At 37.8% G+C, this 26777-nt stretch overlaps 1 protein-coding gene across 4 annotated transcripts in view; it reads left to right on the top strand.

Moving 5' to 3' along the window:
* Positions 1-26133, top strand: part of RNASEH2B (ribonuclease H2 subunit B) — a 44923-nt gene extending 18790 nt beyond the window's left edge. The window contains exons 4-11 of one of the 4 annotated variants that reach the window (XM_061353140.1): positions 2-78; positions 2713-2833; positions 8802-8866; positions 10092-10197; positions 13208-13286; positions 14219-14261; positions 19349-19423; positions 21362-22094. In XM_061353140.1, coding sequence (XP_061209124.1) covers positions 2-78; positions 2713-2833; positions 8802-8866; positions 10092-10197; positions 13208-13286; positions 14219-14261; positions 19349-19423; positions 21362-21469 — 674 coding nt within the window. In that variant the 3' untranslated portion in view covers positions 21470-22094. The other 3 variants (XM_061353143.1, XM_061353142.1, XM_061353141.1) reach the window with 3 other exon arrangements.
* Positions 26134-26777: the final 644 nt, after the last annotated feature.

Consider the following 26777-nt stretch of genomic DNA (forward strand, 5'->3'; position numbering starts at 1 on the left):
GATGGGCGCCTGCTGTTTGTTACACCGATGGACCCCTTATTTCTGATACTTTACTACCTCATAAAGGCAGAAAAGGAGGTAAGTCTGCTTTATTTTTGCACTGGAATTCTTAGGAGAAAACATTATTTCTGTCTTCATCTTCTGCAGAAGTTGTGTTAATTTTACAAAGAGGGGTTTCCGTAATAATGGGAATTTAATTTGCATTTAAAGCAGAGATAACCACTCTAGAATTTTTTTTTTTTATTTGTATGAAGTTTTTTTTGGTCAGTAAAGTATATTTCAGGAGTCAGCTTCCAATATCAGCAAGTTCTGATCATCTCATTTTTAAGAGAAACAGAGAATCTCTTTTGCCCTTCTGTGAGAGCCTATCCCAGAACTACTGAATTTTAAATTATGAGGTATCATCAGAGTAAAACAAACCAGTGCCCTTTCTTAGGCATCAGTAGATGAGTCATTTGGGGAAAGAAGGGAAAAAGAAAGAAGAATTTGGATGCTATGGAGAAAAAGAAGAAACATTTCTGTGTCAGTTTGAACTTAAAAGGAAACACTGCTTTCTCAGAAGCAGTGTTTGTAGAGATGCTGTTATCAGCAACAGGATGCTCAAGTGTCCGAAAGTTGCATAATTGATAAATGGCTTAATTGGATTTATCATGGGTATGGCAAAACCTCCTTAAATTTCTGAAATTTATCAAAAGGCATAGGCAAAATTATTGATTTATTGCTTATAATCTGCGAGTGGTAAAAAGGACATAAAGTAAAATATAGATGTTGATCCTTGGGTTTTTTCTTTTTCATAGAAGCAGTAAATTCACTCTATGCATCCTAAGAGTTTTTTGCTCTAATAGCTTTTCCTGTGAGGTTGTTTGTTGTTTTGTGCTTTAGACTGCAAGTGGAGAATGCAAGAGAAAATTTTTATATGGTGAAGAAATAAAGTCCTACTACACATTTGTAATAGTAACCTATTGTTCTGTTATTATTTTTAAATTATTTATGATATAGGATGTGCAAATATATTCTGCTTTTTTGTAGTCTGTTCCTTCTTCAGGATGGCCCATCAGAAGAAGTCATTTCACAAGGAATAGTTCAGCTCATTCTCTAGGCACTCTGCTGTCTTCAAATTCAGCATCCATTTAAAGCTTTATACCAAACTCTAAATTAGGGAAACAGTAAATGCCCTCTGTCTGTGTGGTAAGGTGTTGAGGTAGCCTGAATAAAGAGCAACTGCCACTGTTTCTGTACCTGAGAAGCATTGTGTACCGCCCTTTACTTTCTTGGTACATTGTTTTCTAGGTTTTTCTGGTTTTCTAGGCCGGGCACGATGCCAGATAAATGCCATAGAGCTGTTCTGAATCCTAAATCAGGGCAAATGCATTCCTACAGTGCCCTGCCTAAGTTAGTCTTTTAGTTTTTTAGCAAAGTGAAGTCTTGAGGATTGTGTTGTAGATACTTCATGCAGGACCAACTTGAATGCAGCACAGTCACTTGGCTTGAACTAGTGCGTGTCAAAGTACCCACTGGGTGTGTTAGGATCATCCTTTGCACCATTCTTTGGTTTTGATAGTGTGACAAAGGGTTGCTTAACGTGTCTTTTGAGCAGAGCCATCTCCTATCCAGCAGGTTTTCTTGGCTTAGTATTCTCTTCTACTGCACAATGTAAATGTGGCTGTCTTGTTTTGGGACACAAGCAGGTTTGTGCAGGTAAGTTATCTATAGGAAACAGTCTATTCCAGCTTTATTTCTGCATCTTACAATATTCTTTTTGCCATTGTTATTTTGCCTTTTTCAGGAGAAAAAAACTTAGAATACTTTCTGTTGTGTTTTGGTTTTTGTTTCTTTGTTGTTATTGTTAGTTTGTTTGGGGTTTTTTGCTTGTTTTTATTGTGATTTAACAGTGGATGGTTACTTTTATTAAGCCTCTGACTGTCCAGCAAGAGGATTAATAGTGAAAGCAGTATACCCAAGTGGGTTTTTTTTCATGCTGACCAGTACAATGACTTCAGCTTTGGCTCCTGAGACCACGCACTCTCTAAGGATGGAGAGCTCACTGAGTCTTTGTACTGATGCGCTAAAGGATCTTTCCAAAGGGAAGGCTGCCAGTTGTGCCAAACAGTGCTGAATGATTATGCATTGTTTGGCAACGGCAGAATTTGTTTGATGATTCTGTCATGTGTGGAGCTATTTAAGTTGTGCCAAAATCATTTTATATACATACTCTGGCCAAACTGGAATTGACTTCGCAGAGGTGAAAGGTTAATACTGTGTTCCAGAAGCTGCCCTGCTCCTTTGAGAATTATCTTTATGGAAGGAAAAGCAAAATTTGAATGGAAGTTATGACACTGGATTTAATCCAACAGGTTTTGATCTAAAATGCTGTTGGCACACACTGACTACTGTGTCTTGTGTCATCTTCCAAAAAATCCCGCTGTACTTCACATTAGTTTCTCCCCGTGTTGTTTGAAATTTGGTCTTTTAAGTGCAGTAATTGAAGAGTTCAGCATTTTGCAGGTATTTACTGGTTTGAAATAAATATTTATAGCTTGCTTTGTAATCAGTTTCTGACTGTGTCATGTGTTACCATTCAAAATACGATCTTCTTTAAATCCGTTTTAATGCCATGGCCATTGCATGCATGTGTATTTCTATATAAGTGTAGTGTGTATATGTGTCTTAACATTATAATAACGCTTTATAATCCCTTTGATGTATTTTCAGCAACAAGGAAAGTTTCAGCCACTCGATCAAGTTGTGCTAGACGCAGACTATCCTAACTGCCCATTGCTGCTGAAGTGTACAGATGTTAAACAATACATACATCATATAACAGAAGTAAAAGGTGAAAAAAAGGGGCTGGGGCAAATTAAAAAAGACTGCATTTGTTAGTGTCACTTCATTACAAGATAGATTTAAATACTCGGTTTTGCTTTACCAGACACCCAGAGTGCTGAATGCAGCTGTACTTTAAGAACAGACTTTTAAGCTTAGAAATTGTCATTGCAGTATTGTGAATAGTAATGTGTGGATCTCAGATTATCTGATGTAACTAAAATACTTGTGCAGTCTTGGTGCACAATACTTGTGCAATTCATGTCATAAAAATGGTAAACTGATCAGAGTTCTCTTCTTGACATAACATATGTGTTATGAAGTTTCTTTGCCTTTTGGTGAAAGTTTTACAGCTCTCTCAATTCTTTACAAAGTGTTGGATGGTCTGGTGTGGAAGAAGTTAACCATTGTCCAGTTAGCTTTCTTCTCCCTTTCTTGCAAGGCGTTAAAATGATGAGTAGGAAAAAGTTGCTGAGAAAAGAGACTTAATTTTTTTTAAAGTTAAAAAAAATTAATTTTTTAGTCGTCTGCCCTGTGGAGAAGGACTTGAAGGACTTGGGGGTGCTGGTCGATGAGAAAGTGCACATGAGCCGGCAGTGTGCACTCGCATCCCAGAAGGCCAGCCATATCCTGGGCTGCATCAAAAGGAGCGTGACCAGAAGGTCGAAGGAGGTGATCCTGCCCCCTCTGCTCTCCTCTCGTGAGACCTCACCTATGGTATTGTGTTCAGTTCTGGTGTCCTCAACATAAAAAGGACATGGATCTGGTGGAACAAGTCCAGAGGAGGGCCACGAGAATAATCAGGGGACTGGAGCACCTCCCATATGAGGATAGGCTGAGAAAGTTGTTGCTGTTCAGCCTGGAGAAGAGAAGGCTGTGTGGAGACCTCATAGCAGCCTTCCAGTATCTGAAGGGGGCCTATAGGGATGCTGGGGAGGGACTCTTCATTAGGGACTGTAGTGATAGGACAAGGGGTAACGGGTTCAAACTTAAACAGAAGTTTAGATTGGATATAAGGAAGAAATTCTTTACTGTGAGGGCGGTGAGGCACTGGTATGGGTTGCCAAGGGAGCCTGTGAATGCTCCATCCCTGGCAGCATTCAAGACCAGGTTGGACATAGCCTTGGGTGGCATGATTTAGTGTGAGGTGTCCTTGCCCATGGCAGGGGGATTGGAACTAGATGATCTTAAGGTCCTTTTCAACCCTAACTATTCTATGATTCTGTGAAAAGGAGAACTTGATTGGAATGTGTGTGTGTCAGAGAAAACCTAAATGGAAAAAATCATCAAAGTATCAGTTCTGTGCATAGGTTCCTAAACCTTTGCCCAGAATACACTTTGGTATGGTGGCTTTTATTGTCTTTGAGGACAGTATATGCTTTCTAGGGAAGAGGAAGCAGCACTGCAATTTTCGCAGCTTGGCAGATCTGTGGAAGATGCAAGAGCTCAGTTTTTATATTCAGTCCTTTAAAGACCATTCTCCTTACGCTTGCTGACTTCCTGATAGGGAATGAAAATTTCCCTACTCACAGATGGGAAGTCTACAGAAGGAAATACAGGAGTCTAAGAACATGGAGTTTACCACCGAGTGCAAAACAGCTAAGGTGCCTGACCCTTATGCAGGGAGTTGGAAGTACACAGAATGGAAACCAGAATCATTAGGGATTTGTTTTCTTGAAGCACTCTGCCCTCCATATATATAAGAAGAAATATTTAGGTAACACACAGATAATTGGGAAGTGGCTGAGAAAGGTGATGGAAGAATGAAAACCTTGTTGAGAAGTAAAACACCAGACCTCTTTGTTTCTATCTACATCATTGATAAGGGGGGTGCTGTGTTTTTTTCCTGAAAGATTTAGATGCACAAGTTTAAATATTTCCAGTATGATATGGTGCATATCATAATGCAGGGCAGTTGCCTCCCTCAGAAAATCAATTTGAACTTTAGGGCAGGACATATTTCCATGGAAAATGGTCACTTTAACAAGAAAGCAAGAAATCTGGGTAGCAAGACTCTTACTACATTCTTGCTGGTACTGTGGTAGTCAGAATTAAGTGCTATTGTGATACTCCTGCATTTCCAAAAGAACCTTCAGAAAACATTTAGTTACATTCAGTATCACTGGGAGCAAGGAGTCTTTTTCTTTGGTTAAGGTCTGACTTTAGAAAAGACTTCCTTGAAACAGATGCATCTGAAATGCAAAACCGCTTTTGCCTTCTTATGAAGTGGTGTTTCCAGTAATAACTATTATTAAGCTTTTAGGCAATTGCTGTGCCCTACAACTTGTAAGGAGCTAGGGGTGAGAGAAGGAGTACTAATCTGTGCACCCATCTGAGAAGGTGAAAAATTATGCCAGATCCTCTTGGCTGTCAAACTAAGAAGAATCCTACAGGAATATAGGACAAGGTCTGGATTATTTTTCTGAAGGGGCACTTCATCCAAACAGCACTGCTGCCTTTGAGCTTTATTTATATTCCCTTCATAACAGCAAAGTAAAAAAAATAATACATAAATATATATATAAGTGCTGTAGACAAGGTCTTGTATCTTGGCCTGACCTCTGTATCCATTCTGAAACTGTATTTGCAGTTGTTATCCATCAGATCATCCCCTGAAAAACAGTATTCTGTTAGACAGTAGTAAAAATGCTTTACTGCTTGATTTTTGCATTAGTATTTTAAATAATGTATACCTGTAAGTTTGTGTCATTTTCCCAGAAAATTATATTAACTGCTAAGGAAGTTATGTTCACTTCCTGGTTTTTCGTTTTGAAATGTAAGGTAAAATTTGGTCACCTTTCTGTTCAATCCACTTCTATGTGTTTCATATTCTTATGTCTTTTATTGCCTGTAAAAAGTACCAGTATGACTTAAGGTACTCTTTTCTAGCTCTGGGACCTGTTACCCACTTTGTAGCCTTTCTTGTTTAAGGATTAAGGTTTTAGGGCAAAAAAAGTATCTTTTGTGTGTTGAGTTTTCTGCCCCTCTTTTCTGTTTGCAGAACTTAACAATGTATTTGTTTCACTTTTAATTAAATCTTAAGGCACATAACATCTGTCTAACAAATTCTTACCCTAGAGCACTTGCAGTTTACACTTACTGAATTAGCAGAGAGTCCACCTTCCCTGGCCTCAGTGTTGAAGGGCACTGAAAATTCATTTTGCTGGATTAAATTCGTAGTTACCTGTTTGGTAGCTGGGGAAAGGGTGTGTTACAGCTCATTAAATCTGGGTGAGGCAGGTTGTTTGCTAATAAATTTGAACATCGGGTGTGAAATGCAGTTGAGAAGGTTGAAGAAAAGGTTATGAATTCCAGTTCTAGAATGTTACTCTTTGTTTCATTTTGCAAGGCAAAAACTGTACTGTGATCTTGTCTGATGTGATTAACATGAAGAGCCAAGAAAACTTACCTGATTAGAATAACTAAGTAATATTGCCAAGCTTGTAATCCCAGAAGGTAGGGAAAAAGGGGCCATATGAATTTCAGCGTTATGGAAAACACTGAGAAAATGGATGTTAAAATGTGCTTTAGGCAGTTTGCTCAACAATACATCAGGGAGACTTCCAAGTCTACATAGCGATTACCCGATCATGAACATATTATTTAATTGTAGAACCACTTATATTCCATCTGTATTTCTCAAACCCAATCTTTCCAGATGTCTCAGACCAGTTTTATAGGCACCAGACACATTAGGGAACAAAAGGCTTTCCAATATATACTCACATTATCAAACATAGTCGCTAACTCTCACCAATACCAAATGTGCATCACATGTTAAATCCACGTTCCAATATTGAATCCTTTTGTCAGCAGTTTGTGACTTTCATAACTCACTTTAATTCTTCAGAGGTCTCAAATATTGTCAGTTCCTAGAGTTTAATAGTCAAAACTGTCAAGCACACAAAATATTTTCAAACAAAGTGATCTCTGAAGGGTTCAGTGTAATTATTTTTCACATGTTTTAATGAAAATGGCTTCACAGTTCTATGTTTCCTTTGCCTAACTGAGTCACTCTGAATCATGCTGTTGTGGGGGAGTCTGCCTGGGAATCTGGACTGGAATTACTTTTCAGCATGAGTTAGGGATGCTGGGGATGGACTCTTCATTAGGGACTGTAGTGATAGGACAAGGGGTAATGGGTTAAAAGTTAAACAGGGGAAGTTTAGATTGGCTATAAGGAGGAAATTCTTTCCTGTTAGGGTGGTGAGGCACTGGAATAGGTTGCCCAAGGAGGTCGTGAATGCTCCATCCCTGGCAGTGTTAAAGGCCAGGTTGGACGAGGCCTTGGGTGATATGGTTTAGAGCGAGGTGTCCCTGCCCACGGCAGGGGGGTTGGAACTTGATGATCTTAAGGTCCTTTCCAACCCTAACTATTCTATGATTCCATGATATGATGGCTGGAGCAATGTCCCTTCCTCAAACTTCCTTAGGTAGGAGAGGAATCCATGAATCAGACTCACTGTACTTGGACCCAAACTGTGTTAGCTCTTTGAGAAGCAGGTTCGGGTATCCAGAGTGACTTCCCCATTTTCTGCTTCTTATAGAGCCACTTAGAAGCTTCTAAATCCTAAAGGCTGAAGCCAGCAATGTCACAGCTAATTACTCTACCTGCAGCTCATCATCTTCATGAATCAGAGTGTATATTGGCGGTCTTTTCCTTTTTGCTCTGAAGAATTTTTGCATTGTGATCTTCTACAACTGCTGACATATTTTTAAACTTTATCTTGTAAACAGCTTTCCTCAAGCTCTCTGTACTCCCTACCATGCATACACAAAGAGTGCATAATAGTTGGTTATTTGAATGCCATTTGAAAGAGCTGAGATAAAGCCAAAGAAAGAAATGATGAAGTAATCATAAATAATACCTTGTTGTTTGCAAGGGCAGAAGGAAATTTCATGAACTGAGCATTGAAATATGATATTGGATCAGTAAATGACATGGAACAGATCTAGGTATTTATGGGAACACGGTATACAGGAGATTAAAATTTACTGAAATACCTGTTAAAGACAGAAACGGAGTCTTTCCTGTGAAATCTTATTAGGCATTTTATTCCATTTCTAAAATGAAACTTTCTGTGAATTAATACTGATTTTTTTATACTGAAATTTCTATGAGCCTTTGTAATTTTTTCTTTACCTCAGCATCATGAACTTGCATATCTCCAGATAGCTGAGTCACATGTGACTAGCAAGTGTTCATGATACCCTAGTCATCACAGGGGAAACACTTTCTGAAATTCCTATATCGTTAATTTATATTGCTCAGTAAATCATAAATGAATCGTGTACTTCCTCCCACAAGGAGTGTGTTTCACTGTTTTTGGATTTGTATTTTTGTTTTATATGATATTAAGCTATGTAAAAGGAAAATAGAAGTAAAACTTTTGCTTTAGTCACACTGTGAAATGAGAAGGGAGAACTGATAGGGAAAGAGTTCACTGGAAGTGTGAATGGTTTATCTGCACTAACCGGCTCTCTGTCCTGGCCCCTTACTAGGTGCTGGAATTCAGTAAGTGTAGATTTAAGATAATATGTTGTGGTGTTTTTTGTTTTGTGGGCTTCTGGGTTTTGTTTTTTTTAAAAGCTGTTGTGGAACCAACATTTTATATTGTGAACTGTGCACTTAAAATGACCAGTTTGGAGACACATGCCAGTGAAGGTTTGGCAAACTACAAGAAGGGTCTTAGTGAATTCAGGCAGCCCAAGATTACACATAAATAAATAAAACATCTGCTTGGCTTGGTTGCGGCCTAATTAAAGAATTGTCAAAGTGTTCAGACTTGTGCATATCAGCCCAGTCTGTTTATTTTTCCACATTCCCAATATTTTTGAAATTTACTGCCCTGATATCAAACATGTGCAAGCTGCAAATTAACTTTCATGCTGTATCTACAACTTAAAAGATTTTAAATGTATTGAAAATGCAGTTCAAACCAGTTATGACTTTCTTACCCTTACTTATGTTTTCTCAGAGATTGCCAGCCAGAAATTCCACAAATACAGCCAAGAGAAGACACTGAAGTGGCTGAAGAAGAAGGTATTCTGTCTCTCTTTTGCTTTAAAAATTGCTTTAAGTTTAAAATGAAAATGTTTATTAACTTGTCCATATCTGCTTTTGAGCCATGTGGTGTGCCTAAGTTCAAGGTTTATGTCCTGTGTAGGAAGGAGAGTCATAACAGTGAAGTTGTTGCACTTGTGAATGTGATCAGATATTAGAGAAATTGAAAGTTTGTTACATTTCTCTTTCTGACATGCTAGCATAAAAGGGATTCATGGAGTGGAGGGAGGCACAAGAAGCAACTGAAACTCATTCAGCTTATCGCTGTTGTTAGGCTTTGCATAAGGTGAGAGGCTTTGTCTTTTGCTTTGTCCACCTCACAGATGAGCTAGAGGAGAGCTTTGACTACTGCAGCTTTTAAATTCTGCCATGCATTAAAGCTGGACAGAAATGCCTTGGTTTTGTTCTGCAAGTGGGTTTCCTCATGAAGTTTTGGCAGAGTCTCTCAGGATGGTCCTGGTATGGTTGCTTTTACCCTGATCCAGGAGTTCTGTACAGTATGCAGAAAATAAGCTAGTGTTATAGCAAAGCTTGATTGTGATCTGTATTTTGGTATAAAGAACGTAAATCTCCTTTTACGCACATGCTTGTGCCCCTATTATGATGCCATTTTGTAAAAAAGATTGTATGCATCACATGATACAAGGAAACCTCCTCACTTAAATTAGTTAATGCAAGCACAAAATCTGGTCTCCTTTCTGCAATGATGAGGAATAGGATATCTTTGCAATGAGTATCTGAATATTTGCATTTAAGCAGATACCTGTTTGTGTTGTTGAAAATGTCTTCTGCCAGTTACCTCTCTCTTAGATCTCTCTTAGATCCAGTGCCTCGTAAAGTCCTTAATCTTTGATTTCCTCCAGGACTGCCTTTGCAATCCAGCTGAGCTCAGCCATTCTCTGTTCTACAACCAGGTGTATTTCTCACCTGTGTAGTCATGGCTGTTGCCTCTGGGTAACTCGGCTCATCTTAGGGTGCTCCAAAACTGGTGCTGTATTGCCAAGGCAACATCTTCAAAGACATACTAGTTTTTTTGAGTTCTTTGAGCTCATATGCTAGTTATTACAAATGTATATTAAATTTCACCACAGCCCATAACTTGAGTGTTTTATATGCTTGAAACAAAATTACAAGAGCTTTGTCACTGCATTAACATGTGCATAACAACACTGATACAGACATTTCATTCTGTGGTTTCCTATAGGTCAGTCAAACAGTGAAAGCACTTAAAAGCAACAATATAACCGTAGGTGAAAAGGTATATGCAGCTACATTTATCAGCAGTAAACAGAACACAGATACTGAAGAAGGTAAGAAAACTAAACATTGTAATGAATTCCATTTTTATGAAATCCCATAGGTGGAGATAAAACATGATTAGTCAAATGTATTGAAATTGGCCTTTGCAGTAAATTTATTCCTTGTACAGAAAATTCCATATATGTTGTGACTGTGTCAACTGTGTCAACAACAATTGTTGACTTTTCTGAGTTCTTTGGTGTCTTCATTGGGTGACACTGAAATTAGTGGTAGGTCTCAGCCAGGATTTGTTTAGCTTCTAAGTTCAAGGAGAAGACTTTCTGCTCAATGAAATGTGCTGAAGTGTTTCGCTAAACTGAGACTGACTTGAACAGTAGGACAGATGCTTATAATAATATGAGTATCTATCCCGTAAGTTTCTCTGTATTAGAACAGAGTCCTTTTTTATTGTTATTTTTATTAGCATTCAAATACTCTTCATAAGGTTCTCCAAAAAGAGAGCGGTTCTTAGGAAATCATAGTCACAGAGGAAAAGCTCCTGCTCTGAACATTACTTTATGTGACAAATGTATAGAACGCACAAGTGTGTGCTTATACAGGGCAAAACCTTTTAATAATACGTGTATTAAATTGCCCTGATGTTGACAATCCTGGTACCCAGAAGTCTGTAGTGATGCTGTTTGCTTCTAGTCACCTTTTCCCTGGGGAGGGCAGCGTACTGGATGTTACTGGGATATGGGTGTAAATAAACCTGAAAATAGAATAAAATCTTTGAATGTTAATGAAAAATGAGAAAAGTTTAGAGTAAGATGAACAAAAGAAAGTTGTTTCTTATTACAGAGACATTCAGAAGTCTGCATGCTGTTGGAGAATAAGTAGAAACAAAGCAACTTGCTGACGAAGTGGAAAATGAGTTACCAAGTAAAGATATCAAAGGAAACAACATAAATGGGATTTAAGAGGCAACTAGACAGTTTTATAGAACAGAGATTGTAATATATGGTTTTTAAAAAGGGGCAAAGCTGCAAAACTTGTAAGTGACTTTACAGTAGCTTTTCATCCTTTCCCCCCCCCATTTTTTTAAAGAAAGGGAAAATCACCCTAACAGCAGCCATCTTGACTATGCTTAAATTACTTTATCTCTGAAATTTGTAATTAGATTATCTGCAGTGTTTTTTCCATACCTGGATATAACAGTCTTTTTAAAAGCCTTTTTCAGATTTTAAATCTAAAGAGCAGCACTGAAATAGTGAATACTAGCAGTTAAAAGTAGGTAAGTTTTGGGGGCAGCCCCTCTGTATGTGGCAAGGTGAATGACAGGAAGTCAAGTGGACCTTACTCAGCACTTATTTTTAATCAGACTGATTTTCTTGTCTGATCCTTTCACTGCCATGACAGTGCAATTTATTTCTGTAGAGATTGCTTTCATAGGGGTATTACAAAATTTCAGTACCTTATAAATAGATGGGTGTATGTAGTTAGCATCTGCAGACATTGTAGGGCAAAAATCTCGGAGAATATAATGAGTCCTAATGGGGAAGGAGGGGAGGTTTAACATATGAGACCTGAATATTTCATTCAGAAGACAAAGAAGGGAGATACACAAGTATTCCTGATGTTTGACAGGAGGTTAATAACAAAAGAAGACTAGGGTGAGAACACAAACTCTGTAGAAGACAGTGGTATTTTTTATTGGTAGAGGAAGTCAGTGAAGATTGCTTCAAGGGAGATATGTAAAGAGAATGGATTCTTTATTTAGTACAAAATAATAGCAGTTGACTTGGGCTCACCATTCAGTCTCATGATGTAAAGAGTGAAATGATGGGAATATTTTTCTTAAGCAATAAATTGAACATACTAAATGCTGAGGTAAAATTCTGTCTTGGATTGACATTATTTCTTGTTCTCTCCTGACCCCAAAGTGGGTGTAGGGAGTGATAAATCCTTGATGAAAATCTAAGCAGTGGAGGAAGTAGAAATGCAGATAGGAAATACTAAGGTTTTGATGTCAGTATAGTTGACATGCATGTACCGGTGTCAGTTTGTTAATTCTTTCTGCTTCAATGACAGTTTGCATTGGGCTTTTTATATGTATTAAAAAAAAAAAAAAAAAAGGAAACTGTCTGGCACAGAAGAAGCAGTTCTTCACCACCCTGAGGCTAGTTTACCACATGCTTCTGAACTCTTCGAGTGTGTAGGCATATGAACAGATAGAGCTGTCCTGTTGTAGGTGAAATTCAGAGGTGAGCTTTTGGCTGAATGTCTTGTCTGGCAAGTGCTTCCTATGCATGGGTGCTGTTACTTCCTAGCAGGCTAACAACAGCAAGTTTAAAAGATCCAGCCTGTGATCAGTACTTGTGCAGAACGTGACCGGAAAAGATCTGTTTTAGGACTTTATGTTTTAAAAGGGTCACTTTTTTTTCCCAGTTGCTCAGAAAAAACGTTCATAGCAGGAGTGCCCTGTACTGAAAACAGCTTCTAGTAGTTCATATTTCCACAGATAATTATCCCGTCTTGCCAGTGATGTTTAGATAGTCCTTGGCATTTTCTGTAAAGTACTGAAATTAAGTACAAGACTTTGAAATAGACTCATTGTCTCATCTAATTGTTTTCAGTTGAAGCCAGAAAATGTACTTTAGTACCGAAGCCCTTGCCAAATAATTGTAAGATCCAGATGCTTTAAAATTAATGATTGTGTGTTCTGTTGAGTCAGCTTTTTACTTTTGCAGGTTTTTAAAATTTAATTTCTTCAGAAAAATACATGATATCTAGTATGCTCAGTAAGCGAACAGCTTTTGTAAAGTACATACAGCAGATATTAATAACATGTGCTGACAGAGTGAGTGTAGTAAGTCTTTACTTTTTAAATAAACCTACTAGTGTCATATAACATAAACTACTCGACACAGAGAACCGTCACAGTGCATCCATTAGAAGTCTCTTACTGTTAATTCAACCTTATGATTTAGGGTAGCACATGCAACATGGCGAAGGCAACGTGACTATGTAACGTGAATGTTCTTTTTCTTCTACTTTTCACTCCCTGCCCTGTTCCTGAAGACTATGTACGCTATGCCCATGGGTTAATATCAGAATATATTCCTGAAGATCTGAGTAAAGAGCTGTTAAAATACTTAAGGTAAGTATTGTTCCAGCTAGTTGCTAGTTTTATAAGCAGTGCATTAATGTCCTTTGGTCAGTGCTGTTGAATACTGGGATTTGTTCATCATGGTTGCGATGAATAACACTATGAGCTTGTGTTTGCTATGCTTTAAATGTGTGGGTTTTTTTTCAGATGTTGATTATGCCTTTCTGTTGTGCCTATGATGGGCTGTAAGAGAGATGTGATATAAAAGTCTGGTACGTCTGTTACTACAGTTGTATCATGAAACCCTGAGCAGTGTATCTCATTTTAAACAAAGTGGGAAGGAAATCCAAAGACTTACAGCAGTTTGTCCAGAACTGTCAAGTACAAGCAGCAGAGCCAAGGGTAGAATCCTCATCCCCAGTCTTCTTTCCTTTTCCCTATTTGCTCAGTGCTGCTGGGGTTTGACTTCATATATCTAACCCGTGTTAGTTTATATTTCAATCTGTAAGGTGAGCCAGCATCCTCACCCTGGTGTTCCCTGCCAGCAGCAACCTTTGCTTGGAGCATCACTGGGACCCTGCACCTGTCCCTCAGTTCAGCTCTGTTCAAAGGATAGTGTTATAGTGGCCTATGGAAAAATGTGCAATTTGCAGCTTGAAGTCCCATAGCTTAACTGTTTCATGGAAGAGATATTATGTGCTTTACAATACCATCTTACTAGTAGGCAGGGTTTTCAAAAGTAAGGTGGAGTTCTGTTTTGTTTGCCAGATCTAAGAACTTTTAAAAGAGCCTATGTTTCTATTATGGTGCCTGGCTCTGTTTTAGTTATCTAATATAGAGTCCATGAGCTCCTTTTTTTTGCAAATGCATGCCATGTGTGAGTAGCTGATAACCAAAGCAGACTTTATGGGGAAGGAATTATAAGCTTTAGGTTGTTCAGTCCAGCTGTCTTAATTTATAACTTAAAATCTTTTGTTCTACAGGCTCCCAGAACTTAAAAGCCCAGCAGCGGAGCCACCTTTGAAGGTAGGAGAATATTAAGATATTGACAGATATGTTGTGTTGTAAGCTAATTTCTCTGAATTATTATTAGAACTACACTAGGCCAAGCACTAGGTACAATACTGTAAGTAGGTTGGCCTTGCGAAAAGTTGATCTAAAGAAACTTACCATGTATTTATTTATTTTTTTTAATAAGAAATATTTTGTTTGGTTTTCCTGTTTAAAAAGGGGGAGGGAAAGAGAAAGACATAGTTTATGTCTCTCTCTTTTGTTTTGGTCAGCAGTCTTTTCATACATGTTTTGCTTATTCAGTTTTACTAAGGTTAATGTGACAGTATGACTTCATAGCTTTCTTTCATATGTAATTTATGAGGACCCTGAAAGGGATCTCTTGGGTCATGGATTTCCAGAAAACCGTGTTGGATAATCTCTCCTACACTGACCATTCTTCAGTCTTAAGTTTCATTAGGACTTTTTTATTTCCATTACTTCTCTTGGAAGACTGTTCTATAACCTCATTCCTCTGATTCTTAGAAACCTTTCTGTAAATTCCACCTTGAATTTATTCGTGGCCAGTTTATTCCCTTGAGCTTTCATGCTAGCATTGTCTTTTAATTTTTTAATTGAAACGGCTGTTTTCCCTCCCTAACGTATCTTTTCTCAATGCGTAAAAGGAAAACATATATCCCGTCAGTTTCGTTTTGTGAAGTCAAACTTGGTTGTTTGTGAGATAGGTTTTTTATTCCCTCATTGTTGCAGAAACATTTCTTTACTCCTATTCCAAGATGTAATCAATTGTTTCAAAGCAGGTGACCAGAATCATACGTAATTATTTGTGATAAAACCTTTACTGGTACAATATGATGGCATTCTTCCCTTCTTGTCTTAACTGGAAGTACTTCATCTCATTACATCTTAGAGTCCCATTTGCCTCTATTACTGTGTGGTATACTAGATAGCTCACAATCCTGCTGCAAATGGTTAAAACACACAGGTGGTTTTTTTTTCTCCACTGCAATTTTCAGTTGATCAGCATTCAGATTTACAAGAAAATCATGCCATTAGCTGCTGTGTGGGTGACCTTGTACTTCTGTGCATTTCGCCTGTTTTTAATGTTTCTAGTCATGAAGGTTCTCTGGCTTTTCCTTCATGGTGTTAAAAGCTCTTTAGGCACTCATAGTGTACATTCAGTAAATGTAATCATGCTGTTATCTTTAACAATTAATGAAGATTTTGAATAGATATTACTTGTGGCACTCTGCTAGTAATCGCCATCCAATCCAGTGCCATCTCTTTCTGCATTATTTGCCTTTATTTCCCTTTTACCCAGTTTCTTACCTATCTTAAAATTCTTATGCAGTCTTTGTTTTCTATAATTTCAGTTGCTTAAGTGCCACCATGTCAAGTCCTCTGGCAATCCTTCACGTTTCTGTCACCAGAAAACATTTTATCTTTAAGGAAACAAAATGGTAGTAGGCATTACCTATGTTTAGTTTTCATTTATTCTACATTGTCAGTTAATCTTCCTTCTTTAACTTTTTCTCCCTCTCTCCATTCTGCTGAGGCCTACTACCACTTTTTCCTCCTCCTTATGTACAGATGGGTGTTTGGCTATTCTGCCACATTATGGTCCCTGCTTGATAGAACAGTTGCCAGGTTTTGCTCTGGACTTGTGATTTCTGAGGCAGCCTCCCAACAGTGTCAGCGTATTGAGTTTTACTTCTGTCTTGAATAGAGTGATTTCTATTCTGTTTTCTGCCCTTGTGTTTAACCTCTTCATCTCTACTGAAAACAATCTACTGAAGCAAAGGATTTATTCCGTTTTGAGGCTACACATAGATTAGCTTTAAAATCTATCCAGTCCTTACTGTATAGCAGCTTCACTTTTTCTTTTTTGTTTCCCTTTTTGCCTCTGTGGCTAAACAACCTTCTACTATTTGTTTTAATTTCCTTGCCAAGGTCTAACTCAGCTTGACTTTTTGGCAGTTCTCACTTAATCCCAATATTACCTGACCCGTAAAACAAATTTTGGTTTTTGGCAGTCTTTTTTCTCATTCATTGTAGAATTCTGCTTACTCCTAAAATCCTTTCTTTTTTTTTTTTTTTTTCTGGGGTGTGGTGTGTGTGAGTATATGTGTGCATCTGTATGAGCAAGGGGGAAGATTCGTATCATCAAAGGACTAGGAAGCTTGCTATATGAGGAAAGGCTGAGAGAACTGAGAGCCTTCTAGAGAATAGAAGGCCATATTCCAATATATAAAGCATGACTACAAAGAAGATGGAGACTCCTTTTTACAAGGAGTCATATGGAAAAGATGGGGGGTAATGGGCACAAGATACTTATCTGACTGGATGCAAGAGAAAAGTTTTTCGTAGTGAGAACAATCAGCCACTGGAATAAACTCCCCGGGAAGTGATGGATTCTTCAGTGTTGGATACTTTTAAGATTCAGTAGGACAGGTTGCCTGGGTATCTAGTCTAGGTAATGTTTTGCCTAGAAGGGTTTGACCAGATGATCCTTGAAGTCCCTCCAACCTGGTATTCTATGATACAGTATAGTCTGAGAAGCTTTTCCAAGATTTTTCACCTGGATTGAAGTAAAAGAGTCAAAATCACTTCCATTTTCTCTTACATTCCAAGTGCCTCCCTTAAGGGGGAAATCAAGTCCCCTTGCTTTGGCTTAGGGAAGTAAGGCATATGGTTTGCAAATTGTGCCCCTTTAGAATCAAAAACCCCACTTTTGATTATCCTTTCTCTTTAATTTAAACCGAGGCACCCTATGTCTACTGAAACTAGATTACTTACTACACCGACCTTTCCTGCAATGTCCCTGCTACTTACTGAAGCAAAGTCTAAAATAACTTCATTTCTGGCTGATTCAGTGACTGTTCTGCTAAGCAGTATGTCAGCTAGCACATGCAGGAATAATTGGGCCCTACTGTTATTAATAGCATTTGTTCTCCAATGTATATCAATGGATATAAGTTATTTCCATGTGGTTGGACAGTTGTCCTGGCTGCACAGTTACTTGGCCCTTTGATTCAGTTAAGAATTATCTTTATGCATTGTAAGAAATATTAAAGGCACATCAGGAGCCAACTGATATTCATTAGCCATATAAGCATGTTACAACAACTATATTAAACTACATGTGATGTACATTACATATTATGTATGAATCGCTTTTATACCATTGGGATAGTTCTGAGAATCTATTTTTAAAAATAGCTTTATTTCAGCAGCTTGGTTACAGAGGAAATGAGGCTTAGAACTGTTTGGTTGTTGGGCAGTGAAATCTTGCTGAGGATCTGATTAATATCCAGAGCACTGACCAGGGTGTGTGTGATGCTTCTGTGTTTTAAGTCTTTGCAACTTCAGAGATTAAAACTTGTGTTTATTTCAGAGTCTCAGAGGAGCTAGGCAGGCTTGTACACTGGAACCTATAGTCTCCTTCAGACCATTTTTATTCACTTGCATTGATATTTCTCTTCATGAAAGTAAGGTGTATTGATAGACCTAGTATAGGATTAATGTAGATAAAGAAGGGTCTAACATATATTTCCTGTTATGGTAAAGTAATTGCATGTTTAGAAATTATGTTAAAATAAATTCTTAAGGGAGGAGAGATTTAGAAACTTCAGAGGTTAACAGAAAAGCTACAAGAAATTCTCTTGTACTGGGTAATAGTAAACAGGGTACAGCCTAGATTCTGTGATCTAATGATTAAACCAAAATTACATGTTCTGTGTATTAATTGTAAGCCATTGATCTTGTGTTGTAATTGTCATACTGTCCAGTGTCAGCACAGGGAGTCTGGCCATTGGCAGATGATGAGAGACATCTACAAAGAGTATGTAGGCTCTGCTACAGCTAAACAGCAAACATTTTGCTGGAACACAACCATTTTGTTGTAAGTTTTAAAAACTTGTTTATCAGATTCCAAAAAGGGAAGAATAGTAATTATTCGTTAGATTGTCATTTGAAAATGTAATCATAGCACAGTAAACAGCCCCCTAGAGAGGCTGATCCAGATCCCATTGAAATCAAAAGAAAAGGCTGCTGTTGGATGTGGTTCTAACAGCTGAGAAATCTAAGCTGCAGACCTGGCTTCTGTGCCAAAGGCAGAGAGGGAGGGGGGAGAGAGAGAGAGAGAAAGATTGCAAGCACCATAAACAAAATGAATAAAACAGGATCTTAAAATGTATGGTACCGTCCAAGTTGCTTGCAAAATCACTCTCTTTGGCACAAGAATTAGGAAGGCCACAGTTTAGATTTCACAGGATATTAAGAACATGGTAGTAATATCAGATATATAATAATAATGAAAATAGTGTTGTAAAATACTATATACTTTTTTTCCCTTCTGGAAACATACCAGGAAGTTTTCACCTTTAAACTAAACACATGCTCACAGTTTATGGAAAGAAATATTCATTCTTACTGCCTGATTATGTGAAGTGCCGAGAACCATTCACTTCCATTATTTTTGAAGTTAGAAGCACCCAGCACATGCAGTCAAGCTTCTTAATATACTGTTGGATTCAAGTGTTGAAGCAGTCAGCAGAACTATGTCAGTGTTTCACTGCTGCCAAACTGCAGAAACTAATTACTTCTAAAGGTTGTGCACAAGCAGATAATAGACTAGATAATGATCCACCTGTGCTGGCAGATAGCAGTAACACTGGAGCTGCTGTCCTGTTCCATCAGACCATGGGGACTGGAGCCTAGGTTCCCTGGCTGTTAGGCATGAACTTCCAACAGCTGCTTCCTAAAGGTTGTCTAAATAGATTCTGACACCAAAATCACAATCATGGAAGTAAAAAATGGGATTCAGGTGATTTCTAGAAGTCTTTCTTCAGAAGTCCATGAAGAAGAAAATGCTTCCCATGACATTGAATGATGTCTTCTGAATACTGTAGAGATGGTGTATATTCACATATAAAGAAGACAACTGCAAAGAGAAATCTTCTACTGTTACTGAAGGTTCTTCAGTTGATTGCTAGTCCTATTTTGGTGCTATGATTACATTATAAAGCCAAAAAATTTAAACTTCCATGTGTGTACATCATAAAAGTGGTTGACACAGCAGCTTCCTCACTCTAACGTTTCAGAAAAGGAAATTAACAGATGCCCCTGTGGAAGCAGAAGAAGACTGTACTAACAGCAGCAATCTGAAAACCAAAAAGGTGAGCAAGCCTTGCATTCATGCATGTTTTGCTAAAGCGTAGATTAACTTCCAACATTGGCATAGCATGCCTATTTTTCTCCTCTGAAACACGTCAGAAAAACAAATACAAAGCACAGATGTTTGTAATTATATCTCCTTGGAACTTTTCATTCAGGTTTAATTTTACTTTGATAGTCTTCGTGTCCCTTTCTGAACTCTTCTATACTGTTACGGTTTGACTGTACTTTATCAGTGAACATTCCAGTGAACCTCACAGACTTGGGCACATGTGCTAAGGTGCACAGCTAACATTTGCAAAGCTCTTTGAGAACTTGAAATGAGAAACCTTGTGGCTTAGTGATAGCAGCTGTTAAATTTCAGTAATTTGAAAAAGAAACAAAGATGGCAGCATTCACTTAAATTCCAAGGGATGCTAAAACAGGCGTTATTTTTACCTAGAAATATTGCTTGTGCACTTACTTATGTCAACGTAATGAAGTTAAATCCACACAGAGCTTGCTGATTGCCAGCTTCGGCACAAGTTTGTAGGCCAATTCAGATTTGAGTCCAGTGGTGCCTGCCACTGTATTATTCCTAGGAGAGAACAGAGATGTGAAAAGAAAGATTCTCTCTGTGTGTGCCAAGGTTGTGAGGCTTGCACTGGCTTATTTCTCTGATTACTGAAAGAAAATGAATCCTTCTCCAATCCATTGGGAACCAAAAAGGCCCTCTGTGCTCGTCTTGTGACCTTCAGACTAATGCTGACTACTCTTTATCCCTCTGCAAAGAGAAGCAGCTGGTGACAGATACATTTCTTCCTTCCCCCACAACAACCCCGAATTTTTTGTACTCAGGGCACATGCTAGTTTTGAAGTAAGAGGAGGAGTGCCCTCTAAGTGAAGGTGGTAAATAGTCTAAAATATGCATGTTTCCCCTCTTCCCCCATTATGCACCTATCGCTGTTGAACTGAGCGTAAAGACAGAAATAAGCTGAGGAGAGATAATGCATTGTAACATTAAATATAATTTACTTCTGAAATAATGAAGCACATTGATGAGAGAATCTGGGAAAGAAAAGATAGCTCTTGGACTCTGTACATCTTACTACTTTTTTAAAAATACTTTGGCAGTGGTTTTGTTTGTATAGTAACACAGACGATCATACTGTTGCATATCTCCATCCTATCCATAATCTTCTAGCTGATCCCAAGTATTGTAATTGTGAAGTCCTGCAGACTGAGGAGTATTATAAAGAAAGGTCAATGCAAAGTTTTCTTAATAGCGAAAACAGCTAGAGATTTAAACCATAACGTTTTAAAACGCAAGAAAGAAAAGAGGTCAGCTCTGTAAAATGTGCTCATAAAATGTGTTTTAGGTGTAAAAGTCTGGGAAGTTGTCCCAGTGGCCTCAAAGTGCTTTGCAAATGTTAGTTACCTTCTTCATTCTTTTATTCCATCTCTTTTCCCTTTATTTCACTGTGCTTAGAGTCTTTGATAATAAATCAGTGTGAATTATTCATCATCTGTAATGCAAGGCTGTAATTCAGCCTGCTGACAGCATAATCATGAGATTGAGTCGGAGGGTACAGTATGCATCTGTTATATTGCATGCATTATTCCTCTTAATGTACACTCAGGGATTATCGCAAAGTAAATGTCTGAGTTGGGATACCTCATTCTGCAGAAAGAAAATATGTTTCACCTCCTTGTCCTTGTAGTTGATTCTCTGTGTTTGTCTGAGGTTAAGTAATTTGTGACAAGTATTTTTCTGTTTGAATAATCTCAAATTTGTTTTGTAAGGGTTTTTTTTCTTACAATTTAAAGCCTGCACAACATTATATTTACTGCTGTATACTGAAAAAGCAGTTCAACTTCTTGGGTGACTTCTGTATTTAGGAGTTTATAGCTCTCCTATGGAGATGCTGCTTAACTTTTTCTGTTTATCATTTCACTAACAGGCAAACAGCAAGATGTCTGCAGCACAGAAGGCTTTGGCCAAAGTTGATAAGACTGGAATGAAATCAATTTCTGCTTTCTTCAGCTCCAAACCTAAAGCATCAAAATAACGGCTTGTTCTTGAAAGAGTTTTTTACAGTGGTTATTTTTATGTTAAGCTAAAGACGTCTCCTTGGGGTTTTTGTTAGTATAGTATGCGCAGGGCATGTCTGTGTACATGGTGGAGTTTGTGAGAGAGCGCGGGACAGAGCTGTTATGCCTCAGCTGTGCAAAGCAGTGCCATGCAGATATTCCAACTTGGGTCAGGAATATAGACTTGCTTCATTAGCAGCATGGTCCTGTGAACCATGAAACAAGGTTTAAGCATACTTTACTGCAGCTTGTTCTAGAGCAAGCTCAGTCAAGGCTACCACAGTTTTCTCCATTGCACTCCATTCCAGGCTGGAAATATGCCCTTCTTTGAGTTTTTAAGGATTTTTTTTTCATTCATAAGGAACATTATTTTGGGGGGTTTTATGGAGATTTTTACCTAGTATAACACCAGAGTAGGATTTTATCATTAGGTTTTTATGTTGACCCAAATCTAAGTGCTGATGTAAGCGTTGTCATTGGTGGCAGTTTATGGAGGCAAAAACAGTGTCTGTATTGGGATTCCAGTTGGCTTGAATATGCTAAAACCAAATTGCAATAAATGTCAATCGACATATAATGCAATAAAGTGCTTTGTGTAACAAATCTGTGCTTCTTGTATTTGTTGTACATTTTAAGATTTAGATTGGGCTTCAGGACATTTATTAAGGAGTTTTGGTATTTTCCTGTGTATAAATTTTAATCCTTAAAGAATTAACAGAATCACTTTGGGCTTACATGATAAATCTCTTTAACACATAGCAATACAGGGGTATTTTTATGTTCAGTTCCAAGGTCAGTAGGTTCTTACAAAAATAATTAAGAAAAGATTTATTTATAGGCAAAACTTGTTTTCTTAAACAAGCTTATTTGGACCTGGATTCTAAAGCTTGAGTGCCTTAGATAAGGTTTAGTTCTATGAAGTTTTGCACAAGGTAGGACTGTTACTTAAAACACACTACTCACTTTTGGTTGTATTCTTTCCGTATCGCAGAATATTCTTATATATTCAGAAGGATAGAAGTTGCAAGTTCTCTGATTCACAGAATCGAAGAGTGTGGAATCACCGGGATTGTTAGTATAGGTCTAGCCAGTTCTACAGAAAACTCAGCATTTCATCCACCGGTTGTTGCACTGAGTCATTACTGTGGGTCAACTACAGCGTGTGTTTTAAAAAGACACTCAGACTATTTCATTCTTTGCTACATCAGCTCAGTAGAGAATCTGCCTGTTTCCCATGATAATACGAAGTTTCAGAGAAGCTAATAGTTTATTTAGTTCTTTAGTAGCTGCACTGTTTTTCCACTTCAGATTACTTGCTGCATTCACAACTATTGGTTTACAGTGTTGTCTGTTAGGTTAAAGAGCACTATGTCATTTTCTCTCAACCAGAAAAGAATGAGAAGCCTTGCTGGATGTTCTGTGCAGTTTTGCCATTGTTGGAGTTTGTGTGCTTTTCTGACCAGTGGCTGTTTCAGTTTTGGACATAGCTTGTAGACGAAGAAGTCAGTACGGTTGGAATTCCAGATAAAATAAAATATTTGTAAGTCTATGGAATTACTATCTCAGATCACAGAGGTTTATCTAACCAATGTGGATAGCTTCCCGAAAGCGTACTGTTAATGTTCCTAGTTTTAAAAGTGTTTGAAGTGGGTTATCTAGACCCAAAATGAAGTTATTTAGGGAAAAATAAAAAGCTTTTCAGGCATTTTGAAGTATCAGTATTACCTCTGAAGTATCTGATTACCTCTGAAAATCAGCCTGTAGTATTAGTGTTTGAATGTAAGTTGAGAAATGGATGACTCAGATGTAGAGACTCAATTTTTCGATTAGAATCATTCTCCCAAATCATTTGGCGCTTTAATAAAATTTATTTAATAAAATAAAAGTCACAAATGTCAACTTTCTGACACAATATTAGGGTGTCGGAAGAGATAGGGAACACAAAACCCCCAGGAATTGATATGTGGAGCCATAGAGAAATTCCTGCTACCCCATGCTGCCTTGTTCAGCTGTCTTCAGCAGAATTTCACCAGCCCTGTCGGGAAAGTTTCCCCCTTTTTTCATCTCCTTTAACTGTCAGGCAATTTTAAAAGTTAATAGTAGGTGTCACTGCATTCGACAGTTTCTATGTGCACCACCTTTGGAATTGGTCTAGGCTGTAAGAGAAGACCCGCCCTGTAGCAGCATATATTGGTTTATCTGATGGGTCTTTGCTATGATTGAAAAGAACTAGCATTTGGTGAGCCCAGAATGAGCAATTGCAGTCATGAACTGAAAGGGTTAGATTTTGAAAAACATTCAGCTTAACCCAGCAATTTGTTCAACAGTCAAAGAAACTGTCCAACTTCATATCAGTAGAAGAAGTGATGCGCCAATGATGACAACTTTTGAAAACCACCAGTCAAAAGTGCAGGATAATGTTATGGAGGGGAAAAAGAAGGCAACCAGGCACATACTGTGTGAAGGTTTTTGTAGTAAGCAGCATCCTAGGAGTGTTTTGATAAATGAGAGGAAAGGAATTACGTATCTATTAATGGCAGGCCAATTCTGGGCACTAGAAAATGTTGAGAAAGCAGACAAGCATGGGATGGATGTTTGAGTGGAATACCAAGAGTGGGAGAGAATTGCACTAGAAACAGGAACTGTGAGTAGGATGGATATATGATAGAGTATCTTCTGGATGTTTAAATCTGCTGATTTTAGGGGTTTGGGTTTTAATAGTTGAAAAGTTTCGTGAAACATACTTTGGAAATGCATGTTTTCATTGACTGAACAGTTTGAGACCCTTTCTTCTAAGAAACAGTCCCCATTTGTCTGGTCAGAATGTAGGACAGGAAGACAGTTCTGATAGGGATGGGAGGGGTTTGTGCTGACTTCTGTCTGGGGTACCGATTCTTTTTTTGCTTTCTCTGTACATGACTTTCACATCTGCCGCTGCACTCAGGGACTAAGTCTAGAGCTCTTCCTCTGTGCATAGGTGTGTTATGCTTTAGTGTGTCACATCTCGACTTCAGCTGTCAGCTATGCTGTAACTTACAACAACTGTAATTTTATTAGTGACTGTGCTTTTGGTTGAGTGGGAATTTGTGCATGACAAAAAAAATAAGCCATTTCCAAAAGCCATTAGAGCTTTCAGATGAAAACAAAAACTCTTTTCCCTTTAGGAAAGAATGAAATACATTTAGTAACTTCGAAACTTCCTCAACATGTAGCAGTAAGAAGTTATGAAGAGCATATGGTGCCAAATACATAAAACAATATTTCCTACCATGAGGATTTAAATACAGTTATTGTGCCTGGCCAGCAGTAGCAGTAGGTCATTAAGAAGTGCTGCTTTGCTATTTCTTCCTTGGTTAGCTTCATATAAAACAATGTGCCAGCACCATTACAGAAATGTGGTCTTTATTTCTTTTTCTGGATTAATATGATATCTCTCCATGTTCATGTAAGTATCTGATGAGTTGTGATGCTTTTATGATTGTTGGTTTGGGATTAAGCAACTCTTAATTTCCACTTTTTAGACTTCACACTGCAAATGGATTGACACCAGTGGGCATGGAAAATTTCATATGGAAATACCAGCACTGACTTAGGGATACGTTAAGGGTTGAACTTGCACATCATTTTCAGTCTTAAGTAATAAACTTAGTTCTATTTGTAGAAGTGACAATTGGTGATTTTAATATTTTCAGTGTAAAAGGCAACACACTTGGCAGAATTTGCATTCAGATCTGAAACCTGGAAGAACTGCTTGTTTTCAGGTGTTCAGTTGTGTCTGACCTGTTTTTTACAGGGAAATTAAACGCGTGGATGTTCATTTGAATAGATTAATGTTTATGACTAGGGTTTTCTCTTCCCTTTTTAGATGCCTGGGCAAAGACATGCAAAGAAGAAATGAAAGGAGCATAAGGAGACTCTCTAATATTATTTTAACTTGCCATAATCTCAGAGCAGCTTTTAAAGGCATTTTTTACACACTTTCTGAAAATAAATGCTTGAAGTTAGACAAGCCCTGTTCCAAGAAAAAGCAAATCTCAGCAGATTAACATTGTTAAATATGCGGCGTGTTAAACATACACTGCTTCAAATTTTATAGCTTATACACTATTGGTCTGTTGGGCCCTTCCAGGAAAGCACTTACGAGCATGCCTAATGTTAAGCACATGAGCAGTGATGTTAAAGTCCGCAGTGTTGTTCGTGTGGATAAGTGCTTTGCTGGATCAGTGCCTAAAGTCCTGTTAGGTGCTGAGCATCCTGATCCATATCCAGCAAAGCACTTACGTCCATGCTTATCTTGAAGTGGAAGAGCCAGTCTAATATTTGTGCATTAGTGTTCACCATAAAACCTCTCTTGGCACAATGACTCACATGCTTAAAATTAAGCACCTGCCTAAGTATTTCACAAGGTCAGACAACAGCATCCTTGAGCAAATCTTAAATATTTACTTGATTTTGTATGAATTGTTTGGGGTTTTTTTTGTACTCTTTTTTTTTTTGTCAGAGTATGTGATTTTAGTGTCCATAAGCTTTAGAAGCTGCATAGCAAAATATGCAATTGTATGCAATTTTTTCCTTTCTTTCCCAAAATCTAGTAAATTCAGAAGTCCAATGTTCAAACATAGAATCATTCAAAATTAAAAACATTAATTTTAGGACATTTAATTTTTTGAAGTAATTTCATTGAGCTTGATTTACATGGTTTTGTCCAAACAGTAGGTCAAGTCTGACTTACTGTCCAAAAGATGCTACCTAGCTCTGGTTGAGTGAACAGTGTGACTCTTACAAAGCTTGAGGCAGCATGTGTGTTCAGAAGTACAGGTGGGGAAGCTGCATTATTTTACTTCTTTTGTTCTAAGAGATTGGAAACCTTAAAACCATGTATAAAATGGCATCTATGTCTTGTATTAAGAACTAAACCAAAACCTGGGTAATTCTCTAGGTAAAAAACAAAAATAGACCTAATTATTATTTTCTCTATTCATGTAAGAGACACTTCCTGTGGAGCGATTTCAACTTGTCAACCTGAGCTGACATACAGAAAGTGATGCTAATGAGCCCTCATGTGATCTGTATCAGATGCAGTCTGATGTTTTTAAGTTAGATACCTGTTTATCAAACTACCATTAATATTACCTCTTTGCTGCAATACTTGTAAAAAGTAATAATTGGCAGGATTTTTAACATCGTGAGTGTTTACTTCTGTAAGTATTAACTATGACCCCAGTTTGCAGACACCTACAGCAGATGGCCAGAATGTTCTGTAGAGCTTGAATATATTTGAAGCAT

This window comes from Neopsephotus bourkii, unplaced genomic scaffold (assembly GCF_033783945.1).
Source record: "Neopsephotus bourkii isolate Nb327-2 ecotype Australia unplaced genomic scaffold, CSIRO-AGI_Nbou_v1 NB_663, whole genome shotgun sequence".
In the NCBI taxonomy this organism is placed as follows: Eukaryota; Metazoa; Chordata; class Aves; order Psittaciformes; family Psittacidae; genus Neopsephotus; species Neopsephotus bourkii.